General features: G+C 30.8%; 2 protein-coding genes across 2 annotated transcripts in view; one reads left to right on the forward strand and one right to left on the reverse strand.

Annotated features, from left to right (window-relative positions):
- Positions 1-11,727, reverse strand: part of LOC106682652 (suppressor of lurcher protein 1) — a 181,124-nt gene that overhangs the window by 70,662 nt on the left and 98,735 nt on the right. The window lies entirely within an intron of this gene.
- LOC136796979 (sodium-coupled monocarboxylate transporter 2-like) overlaps positions 1,808-11,727 on the forward strand; it is a 10,710-nt gene continuing 790 nt past the window's right edge. Inside the window, exons 1-11 of the mRNA XM_067052247.1 lie at positions 1,808-1,968; positions 3,059-3,124; positions 3,203-3,254; positions 3,334-3,401; positions 4,955-5,109; positions 5,412-5,552; positions 5,633-5,741; positions 6,893-7,002; positions 8,947-9,130; positions 10,909-10,995; positions 11,071-11,219. Of these exons, the coding sequence (XP_066908348.1) occupies positions 3,113-3,124; positions 3,203-3,254; positions 3,334-3,401; positions 4,955-5,109; positions 5,412-5,552; positions 5,633-5,741; positions 6,893-7,002; positions 8,947-9,130; positions 10,909-10,995; positions 11,071-11,219 (1,067 nt within the window). The 5' untranslated portion in view covers positions 1,808-1,968; positions 3,059-3,112. The remainder of the gene's footprint in view (positions 1,969-3,058; positions 3,125-3,202; positions 3,255-3,333; positions 3,402-4,954; positions 5,110-5,411; positions 5,553-5,632; positions 5,742-6,892; positions 7,003-8,946; positions 9,131-10,908; positions 10,996-11,070; positions 11,220-11,727) is intronic.

Raw genomic sequence — 11,727 nt, forward strand, 5'->3', positions numbered from 1 at the left:
ATATTTTTTATTTTAAATATATTTTTTTTCAATTTCTTGAGACTGGTATTTATTTATAAAATCAATAAATAAATCAAATGGTATCCTTTTTTAGTATCAACACTCTTCATTATTTTAATAGTCTAACGTTTCGACCAAATCGGCCATCTTAAAGGACAATCGAAACATTTAACAGCTTATTATACATCCATTTGTAACAGTTATAACAACATAATTACTAATAATATAACATACCTTCAAATATAAATTCTCACCTCACATCAAAAATTTAAAAAGTTTTTACACGCTATTCTGCTCAGGTCATTAATTATGATTCAAAATCACCCTATGAAAAAGTCAATTAATAGAGAATCATATTAATTATTAATAAGCTTACCTAAGCTTATGTTTAGATACCTATTTTTTCAAAACTTTTAAACAAACTAATTTATAACCTTCCACACACTCAGGTCAGGCTTGTTATTAGTTTAATTCAAATTGCATTTTGGTTTCAATTTGTATTTATTCCAATTATTAAAATTCATTGTAAATAGTAATACAAATTTTTCTCATATTTTTCATAAATCCATTTTACTTAAAATCTCTGCATAATGTTGGTTTAAATTCCTGTGTATCTGTTTTAAAATTAACTGAATAATTGATGTTCCCTGATATATAAATTGACTCAAGTATTTTTCTTTTGAAAATATTGTTTTCTTTATGTAAAATTATGGTGTTATCAAATTCAAAGTTGTGTTTGTTTTTAGCTGTATCCTGTACTAGTGCTGTTTTATTAGGGTCCTTTTCCTTATTTCTTGTATTATTTCTATGTTGATATATTCTATACCCCAAAATTTGCTTTGTTTCGCCTATATAGATAGCTGGACAATTTAAACACGGAATTTTATATATCAATCCCGATTGACTTTTTATTTCAATTTTTTCCTTCAAATTGCTATAATAATTTTTAATTTTATTGTTAGGTCTATAACATAATGAGTATTCATCAACATCATAATCTTTAAATGACCTCTGGATATCTTCTCATAAACCTTTTATGTAGCTGAATCCGTCATATTTCTTATTAATTTTATAAATTAGTTTTTTGGGGTAAAAATTTTCCAGAAATATTTTAAATATCATACTTTTGACTCTATTCAGCCTACTAGCATCCATTATTCTTATAGTCTTGTTTAGATAATTATTAATTATATTGTATTTCATTTGAAAAAGATGGCAAGAATAGTAATTTAATATCAAATTACTAATAGTTACATTCTTTGTCCATTTAGTTATCATATTTTTTCCTTGTCTTATAATCATCATATCCAAAAATCTTGGTTTTTCTTCCTTTTCCAATTCCATCGTGAACTTTAATCTGTCATGGTGACTATTTAATGCTTCAAATATTTTATATATATATATATATATATATATATCATCTTTTTTTTCATTATACAAAAAATATCATTTACATATTTAAACATTATTTTGACTATTATTCCTGATTTTGAAATTACATTATTTATTAAATCATTCATAATTTATCCTGCTATTGATACTGATACATAAAAATGTTTTTTTAAATTAATTTTCCGTCAATTCTATAATGTTTGTATCTTCTTTATTCATTTATCCCTGACGAAGCCCTGCAAATATCAGTAAGTACCTACCTATTCTCAGTGAATAAATATTATTTACGAAATAGTAAAAACTATTGGATTTTTATTTTGTACAAATCGCATTATATCCCAAGTTTTATGACAAGAGTAATAATAATTCAATAAAATAAGTTTGAAATAATATTGAGTTATAAGTGAGTTTTTTAGTTTTATTTCAGGAGCTACTCTACTAGGCGTACCTTCAGAAGTTTACAGCTTCGGACTCCAATATGTCGCTTGCACATTTTGCCTCATCCCGAATGGCTTACTCACTTCTGAAATATTTCTGCCTGTTTTCTTTAAACTCCAGCTCATATCAGTTTATCAGGTATGGCGTAATCTATGTAAATATATAAGTATTAAATTTAAATGGTTGATATTAAATATAGCCACTGATTGATTGGTAGGGAAAGAGAATTCTCTCATTAAGTTATTCAAAATCCATCTCACACTCTCGCGGAGTAGAATTATTTCATTACTTAGAATTATTTCATTTAATTAAATGCTCTTTGATTTCAGCTAGGTCTTATTTTCATTCAAATAGTCTGATAGTACTTAACTGATGAATTTATAAAAATTCTTCCCCGTACATTTTTATTTTTAATTATTTATTTATGGTTATTTACAACTATATTAAAATATATACAACTAGTAAATTTGCTATAAGTTATAAGATGACATAATAAAAAAATGTAGAGAATTTGCCCTTTGTTAGAACTCTAATAACATTTCTAGAGTAGAAGATATTGTGATGTTCTTTTTCTGACGCTTAGGAGGATTATCCGGCAATGAAAGAGAAGCCAGGTTAGAAACAAGTGGGTTTAGGTGGTTGGGAAGTTTATCATGGAAGGATTGGTATTTAGTTCTGGCTAAATCGGCATCATAGAGGTCCTAATGGATGACTTGATTTGTGACGAAGAAAGAAGCATTAAGGGTTTTACGAAGAATTTTGGACTGTAAGGATTGGATACGATAAGAATTCGATGGTTTAGTGGAGTCACAAAGCTCCTCGCACATTTAATTTTGTTTATTTTAAAACAAAATTAACAGTTTTCATTGTTAGCAATAATAAAAAATGGATAAGTACAAAATATTAAAGAATTTTTTGAATAAATAAAGGAAAAAAATAGGGACCACCGGGTTTGAAGGGGAAATGTCGTGACCACCCGGTCTTTCCCGATTACATTACTACTTCGTTATCTTTTGTTAAACTGTATTCTTGGCAGAAAAAAAATTTATACAGTAAAATAAAACTTTTTTGTTATAATTTTTTTTTTTTAAATCACTAAAATTGTGATACCTTCAGCACGATCCCACCATTGTACACAAACTTTGGGATACAAGTAGGGTAGTAAGTGATGATGCTTACACCCCATCGGATATTTAAACTTATTACTATAATATAATTTATGTTACAGTACATGGAGATGAGGTTCAACAAGACTGTGAGGAACGTTGTATCGTGACTATACATGATATCCCTAGTGCGTAATTTACATTTATTCGTGTTATTACATTATTTTATTAATATTTTATGACAATAAATAATTATTATATTTCAGTTTGCTTTTATCCCAACTGTTATTTACGCTCCAGCTCTGGCGTTAAATCAGGGTAATTTTATTTTTATAGTTAAATTTTCGTCATATTTTAAATATAATTTCGCTATTAAAATATATATTTATTGTTTCAGTCTCTGGTACCAATGTTTACCTCGTATCCATGATTATTGGTGTTATTTGCATTTTTTACACTACTATTGTAAGTAAAATTTTAAACTTTAATTACAATTATTTTTTCGTTATCAATACTTATTTTCATTATTGAAATTTAACAGAAAGTTTGATGGAAATTAAAGTAAGTAATGTTTTGAAAGAGAGATATAACTGTAGAGGTGAGTAATATAATAATAATAATAGTGAGGGATTTATGGTGGTTGGCTATAGCAGGATAGGAGAAAGAAAAACATTGATAAATGCATAAAAAACATAAATAACAAAAAAGTCCTCACAACCATACACCGAAAGGAAAACACAAAACGAAATATTCTTTATAACTTTTTTCCTCCTGGATTTGTACCTCGCAACTTGCAACCAGTTTTCCCTTATACACTGTATGAGTTCACCTCTCCACCTGCGATGTGGTCGCCTCCTTTTCCTGCTGTCCTCTCTCCTCATTTCAATCTGTGGCCTCAACCCTTAGACTTTTAATGTTTACTTTTTGAAGAATCTCTTCATTTTTTATTCTTTCTCGTTTCTTAATAAACATTGAACTTCTTAGAAGCTGCATTTGCATGGAAGTCAAATTGGAAGAACAAGTTTTTTTGTTAGCGCCCAGGTTTGAGCACCATAGAGAACCGTTGGATATTTACATGTGGTCAAAACTCTGATTTTAAGATCCAGTGATAGTTTCTTTCGGAGAGACATATTTACTCCACTCGAGCGTAGGAAGAATATGGAATAGAAAGAACAATAATCCTTACTATGCCATATTCATATTTCCGTTGAATGATATTGTCTGCTCTTATTTAGATGTATTCCTCTACGCTTATCTACATTAGATGTATTCCTCTACCTCTATGTTTATCTAGATGTATTCCTTTACATATTCTATCTCATCAGTGTCTAAATAAATTGATGAGAATATAATATGAGTTAGTTATTGGGTTAATTTAAATTTAAATATTGAGATAAAGGTGTACTAGATTGGTGATGTGAGACTTGATGTTAATGGACTGGGGTCACCATTTTGTTTTGTGCTGGGCAGTAGACATTCATACACGATTCTCTTAGTTTGAGCGTCTTGAGCGTCCACCTGTTACATCATCTTCTACTGATGAAATATGGGTGTTGGCCTCCATTGTGTTTGGTCCTATTGGTACACTCGGAGTCGCGGACTTAGCTGACATCTTTCGTTGACCAAAGCCTATGACTGAATTAGAGAGGGCCAGAGCTCCCTCCAAAGTCTGTAGGTTTCAGCTTTTTGGGGATTAAACTCGTGAGGTGACAGTTGCACCTGTTCTTGATAGGTGGCGCCAATCCTATTTGTACTTGTACCAATATGTCAAAGATGGCGCCCTCTTGGCTATTTCAGTACTAAAATTATATCCTCCTGTCTTAACTCCTTACATTTACATGTGTCATTTGTACAGTTACATGTGTTTGTATCTCCCTTCCCCCATAAACCTTCCCAGCTTCTCTTTAATGATGAAAATATTTTTTCTAAACTTTTTGATTTAATCTAAACACCTATTATGGATATTATCTAAACGTTCCTAAGTTAGATATGTTTTTAATTCTTTTTATTCTCCTTAGGGTGGCCTGAAAGCTGTCGTGTGGGCTGACACATTTCAAGGCACCGTAACCTTGCTCTCGGTTATTGCTGTTGCCATTATCGGGACTATCAAAGTCGGCGGGGTTTCTAACGTCTTCCGATCTGCAGTAGAAGGAGACAGGACTGAACTTTTCAGGTATAGAATTATATTGTAATTATGTGATGTATTAATATGTGATTTTTATACTAACATGTGTGTGGAATATATCATATATGTCCTGCTAGGTACAAATATGATATATTCCACAATTAAAAGAATAAAATAGATTGATTAAAACTAAGTTTCATAATATTACAGTTTGTTCTTTGGAAGATTTCGGGAATAATTTGTAGGAAAAAGGAATATTATAAAACCAAGTTTTATAATTAAGAATAAATCTTCATAACGCATACAAGATTAATTTTGCTTTTACTTGAATAGAATTGATATTTTTCCAGAATGGATTTTGATCCTAGAATCAGAACTACTTTTTGGAGCGTCTTCCTGGGAGTCACGGTATTTTGGACTGGAAGTGCTACTGTAAGCCCTTCCGCTGTACAAAGATTCGTAGCTCTGAAGACACTGAGGGAAGCTAAATGGTAAGTTAATGCAATAAGTATTAAAATAAAATTAAGTAAATTATAAAATATAAAAAATTCTAAAAAAAATGTTTGAACAGGGCAGTGTTCAATTTCATGCTTGGAGGATTAGTTTTGTTCAGTATCAGTGCTTACATAGGACTCGTGATTTATGCACAGTATAAGGGTTGCGACCCTCAGACTAGTGGCGTGAGTAATTTATATTTATCTTAACGCTTTATGGATTATATGTATATATATATTTTTTATTTGGTGTATTCTATAGATTAAACCGTAGAGCGCGGTTATTTTTTCACAACCCTACTACCTTTGAAGGGGCCACAGTAGAAAAAGAAACCCCTGCCTACGATAGTATCTTTGGAACACGACCATTTCAAAATAAAACCAGTCATTATTCACTTTTGCCCAAATCGGATAAAAACTGAGGAAAATTCTAGAAATTGTTCCAATCCCAATATTGTTTACGGTGAATGATAAACTTAAACTACTTTACTTTAAAAAAAAAAAACTACTTAAAAATCGTAATAATGACATGGCCATTGATTATTATTTTGTTATTTGTTGCTGTGGCTCATAAAATTCGCTCCATGATTCTCTTCGAGGGACCAATTGCAATCGAGAAGCAAGCAGTAGGTTTGTGTCAATGTGAACTCTAGAAAGGAAGGGAATCCAACAGGAGATTCACCACCACTTAAAAAGTGTGTAAGAAAGATAGAGAACAAATTTACAAAATAATATTGGGATTCAAGAGATAAAAGAAACCCATGATTGAAAAGTATTAATGGCAAGAATCTGGAGGAATTTCTTGTAACACTGGGGCGTTGACACTGCGTTGGGCTGCCTGCGTAGTGTCTGTTCTGGGCTATTTATATTTTATTTAATTTCAGTGTAGCAGGTATCGTCGCAATAAATCGATGTTTATGAACGAAAGTCTGGAAGAGTGAATGAACCTACTGCTATTTTAACCAGTATCCTTCACAACCAGAATCGAACCGTCACGTGAGCCAGTGTAACAAACACTCCTCGCAAGGAGCCTTTGAATATTCTAAGAGCGTAACCACCATCGTTACTCTTATAGTGTTATTAGTTTATCAATTTTCATTATATCGATTTATTTAGATAGATTATTTCTAATTTTTTTTAAATATTTGTTAGTATTATTATTATCATTTATATATATTTTTATGCCTGCATGGTATGAATGAATACTTATTGTCCTTAATTTTAGCAGTTTGTATTAGGCTTAATACACAATAATAAAAAAATCTTCTTGTAATGGTGCGGTATGCTTTTATAGACAATAAAAATATAATATATTAAAGAAAATATTTGGCTTTCAGATGATACAGAGGCCAGATCAAATACTCCCCCACTTTATTTTGGATGTTGCCGGAAATGTGAAAGGTCTCCCAGGATTGTTTCTTGCGGGACTTGTTTGTGCAGCATTAAGGTAAACTGCAATTAACTTTCTTGATATCGATTTATTATTTTTATCAGTTCAATAAAATTGTGAATGATAAATATATATTTATGAGCTCTATAATGAGAGGATGGAAGAGTGTTTTGCCATTTTATTTAACGCGGAATAGAAGTATACTAGTTTTGCAAGATCCATCACATTCGCTTATGTTACAGTTTGTAATGGTTACCATGGTGAAATAAAAACACTGGCGATATCTGCGTAGACAAAGGGTGTTACGGTTGCCATGGTGAAATAGAAACACTGGCTATTTCTGCGTAGACAAAGGGTGTTACGGTTGCCATGGTAAAATAGAAACACTGGCTATATCTGCGTAGACACAAGGTGTGATGGTTGTCATGGTAAAAAAAACAAACACTAATGATATGTTGAGACGACTGGGTTTTGGTTTTCTGAAGGAGACAGTTTGATTTTTGAACAAGTTACGACTGTTCAATGTGAACTAGTGATAGTCTATCAGGCCCTGTGTCTTTACTCTTCTCATATGAGAAATGTTATCGTATATGTTTTGTTTTTCAAAATTATGGTGTTCTACTTCAATGGACGGTCATTAACACTAGAAGTGGGAATATAATGGAGTGCGTAGCAACGTTTCTTCAGCCGGCCTGGATATGAGAGTTGTGGCAGGTGTCATCTTTATACTTATGGGGAAGGTGAGACTGTGACCGGAAAGGAAATATCGGACAACATTGTGTTCTGCTAGTAGTACATCCAAAAACTACGTGGGGTTCGAACTAAATTTTATTATTTTTTTTATTTTATATTCGCTTTTATACTCTTTTGTATAATAATGTAAATTTAGTTAATAAGGTTAAGCATTTAAGTTAAGGTTAAGTCAACCTATAAGTTTTCATTGTTTTATTAATTAATAAGAATTCTTTTTTTTTTTTTCCTTTTTCATTCTGTGTACATATATTTCTTCTTATTAATAAACTTTTGTACATATAGTTCTGCTGTTCTTTCTTATGCATGTACACTGCTTGTAATTTTACCTATGTTTTGTTTTTTGTTATGCTCACTTAATATTACGATAATTCAACAGATGGGAGGTAAAGGTTTTCTGTCATCTACGTGTAAAGGTATTCGCCAGTGGTCATAATTCGATAATTGTTTCTGTAGGGATATATTTTAGTTGTATTGTGAGCATATTGTTCCCAAGGGAAAAATAACGTGCCGCCTAAGGAGCTATTTATTCTTTATTGTTTTTTTTCCCTTTTATCATTATTATTATTTTTTCCCCTTAATTCACCCGCTCGACTGAGCGTGGGCGAGTATGAACGATAAATATATAACTAAAGATAAGTCAAAATTTGTGGTTATAAGTTACAGAAATGTGGCAGTAGAATTGTGTAAGATATAATTTACCTATATGATGAGGAAGATATACTATGTACAACTAATATCTACAGGCCACTATATACAACTTGCCCCTTAGAGTGATAATCCTTCGATAACTTTGTTCGACTACTCTCTAGATCAGTGGTCTCAACCTAAAAATGATTTGGAAATGGGTCATTTCATGTCAACTCAAGATAGTTTTGAACCTTATTACCTCAGATTTTCATCAATTTTTTACAGGTTTTCTGAAGGAATCCTAATCTTTCTTATCTTTTTCTGATTTTGCTTAGACGGCATTTGACACTGTATTTGTATCAAATAATTATGTAGTGGTTCCACCATTTATCTACTTCTATGTGTCATATATGTACCATTTTCTGCCATTTGTATATTAATGTGACATATTAAGGGGATGTTAGCACTAGCACAATATATGATACTTTATTTATTATTTTAAGAATAGTTTTAAAAGACAAAGAGCTATTGTAAATTATTATCTCATAGAAATGAATTGCGTTTATTTTAAATTTTATTTTTAAACCCGGAATTAATTATTATATTTAATTGTGTTGACAGCACTATGTCAGGCGGACTGAACACCGTCGCTGGGACGACTTACGAGGACTTCATAGAGCCCCTAATTAGTAAGAAAACTAGAGAAAGCAAAGCAGCCCTAATTATGCAAGCTATTGTCGTAGTCTATGGAATCATCTGCTTGCTTCTGATCATGGTCATTGATAAAATGGGCTCGCTGGTGGAGGTAAAGTATCTGTAATTTCTCCAGGGATAAAGACACTAATTATCTAGCAATATAACTTTTGGTCCCGGAACATTACGAACACTGTAATGATTTATTTCCCTCTCAACACTCTGGGTGTCCCCTGATGCTTCAGTTACTGTTCCAGATCCCTCTTGTCAAGTCAAGGGTTTTGTGTCACGTCGAGCAAGTTTACTTACGCAGGTTTAGCAAACATCTGCCACTGATCGAGGAACATGGAAGATAAAAAACATAAAAAAAAAAAAATGATAATAATAAAAGAATAAATGTGTTTACTCTTTTATTCTATCTTGTAGGTACTCCAATAAGAGCGATGCTATTATTATTTTTTTCGCAATAGAAAATGAATGTCAGAATTCAGCTTAAGAATGTTACTTTAACATTTAAGATGACAGTTTTTTAAGAAACATTATATAGAAAAATCCTTGATATTAAAATTGTTGTTTTGTTTTGTTAAAAAAACAAAAATAAAACTGGTTATGGAAAACATGAATGAAAACGTCTATTATTAAAAAAACTAACCAACCGTGATTATTTCAGTTCCAGTCAAATCTCATTGAATATTGTCTTATTCTCAAAGAAATATGGTTTTAAAATAAACAACTGTCATTAATTGTTTAATTTTAATTTTATAGTTTTATCAATGAGGCATGAATTTAATTATTTACGAAAAATAACCGTTGGATTATTCATTAAAGCAGAGGAAATGTTTGGATTTCTGTTTTGTATTGTTTAATTATAATAAATATTACATGAAGGGTGTGTTGCAAAAATTATGTAGCTTCTATTTTTTTAAGTTTTTGTAAATTTGTAAATAACATCTGAAAATTCAAAAAATTAATATACGTGAAAAGATAACTTTTGACTAATTTACTTAATTATTTATTTATATAAGAATAATACATTCAACGAAATATATAACTTTTAGATAATGTAACAAAAGCTTGATGGTTAAGAGCAACCTATTTTTTAATACAAACAACATATTCCATTTATTTTATTACGGGTTTATAATAATAACACTATTTAAACATTTTATTTATTACAAACTTTAAATGAAATTCAGAATATGTATTTATTGAAAAAACAAAACATTTTTACTAAAATAGTTCGGATAATTGATATTTACTCTGCTTCCATTACTTTTTGACTTCTTGTTTATTCAGTAAAAAATCAAGTGTTTGCTAGTAATATATTTGGACAACAAAGGTGGATGAAAATATTTTTACAAATTAAAAAACCAAACATAAGAAAAAAAACAGATATTATGATTGATTTTATTGACATTAGATAAATTAACAGATAATTATGTTAACAGTAATTAGTTAGGTGGTAATGTTTTGTACAATATCATAAGGATTGGGGAATACTCCGAAAAGTCAGGAAAAACTATTTAAAAGCAAAGAATGAAGGAAAGCTTATAAATGAAAGATTTTTATTATAAGAATTTAAGTTACTCTTATTTTCCGTAGCAATTTGTGAAATCAACATACTTTGGAAGACTATAGAAACTGCTAATTTTTTGCAATAAAATATATATCTTTAGATGAGGATATATTTCACTACGCTTTAGAATATTTACAGGGTTAGATGCTAGGTACATGAGGATGGATTCAGAAATTAGCCTTTATATGTCTAGGACTGTGGCGAGGATAATACGTGTTTTTAAAATTGTATAATTTTAAACATTAAAGATAAATTAGTATTAAGATTGCTGGCAAGTTTAAGAATCTTTGTAGCTCTTTAATTTTTTTTTTCAGCTCTCTAATTCCCTCGGAGGATTGACCAATGGTACTTTGCTGGGAATGTTCGTTTTAGGAATGTTTTTCCCGCATGCGAATAGCATCGTAAGTATTTAATGTGGATTCATAAAGATACGTTAATATTTACAATAGGAAGCTATATCAGGATGATTTGCTCAGGGTACAACTGTTGGCGGCCTGGTGAGCCTGCTGGTAATGGGCTGGATCGTGGTTGCGTCCACAGCTGCGATTGCTGCGGGGGATGTCGTGCAGGCGGTCAAACCTGTGTCCATCGATAGCTGCCCGTTCAATATCACTGCTCTTAATGTGTAAGTATTTATGGAGGTAATGTTACTCGTACAGAAAATGAAAAAAAAATGTACCCTCTGTTTTTCTAAATTGGAAATCTATTTGTATAGATTTTTTTCTCTCACCTATGTGTCATCACGTATGTGTCAAAAGTCTCTACAATGTAATTTGTGAACGCTTTAGCTCAAAAACGAAATGGTTTTCAGTAATGAGCTTTCTATTTAAAGAACGTGTGAACCTGGAATGTAATTGTAACAATTTATCAAAATCGACTCCCTTATCGATTTTACATTTTTTACCATTTCTTCAAAAAACATTTTGATTTAACTTGTCCTATTTATGTATAATTAAATATTCTTCAATTTTTACTAGTCCTTTTACTAAATAGAGTAGTCTGATTAAGCTTGAACCCCGAATTTTCAAATTGGCTTCCTCTAAATCAGATTTAATTATATTTGAGAAGAAGATCGGGAGTGCGGTCAGTTAAGAAGACAAATAAGTAAAAAATTATTGGTGCCAACGTTTCGG

This window comes from Halyomorpha halys, unplaced genomic scaffold (assembly GCF_000696795.3).
Source record: "Halyomorpha halys isolate HHAL.00 unplaced genomic scaffold, Hhal_1.1 Scaffold433.1, whole genome shotgun sequence".
In the NCBI taxonomy this organism is placed as follows: Eukaryota; Metazoa; Arthropoda; class Insecta; order Hemiptera; family Pentatomidae; genus Halyomorpha; species Halyomorpha halys.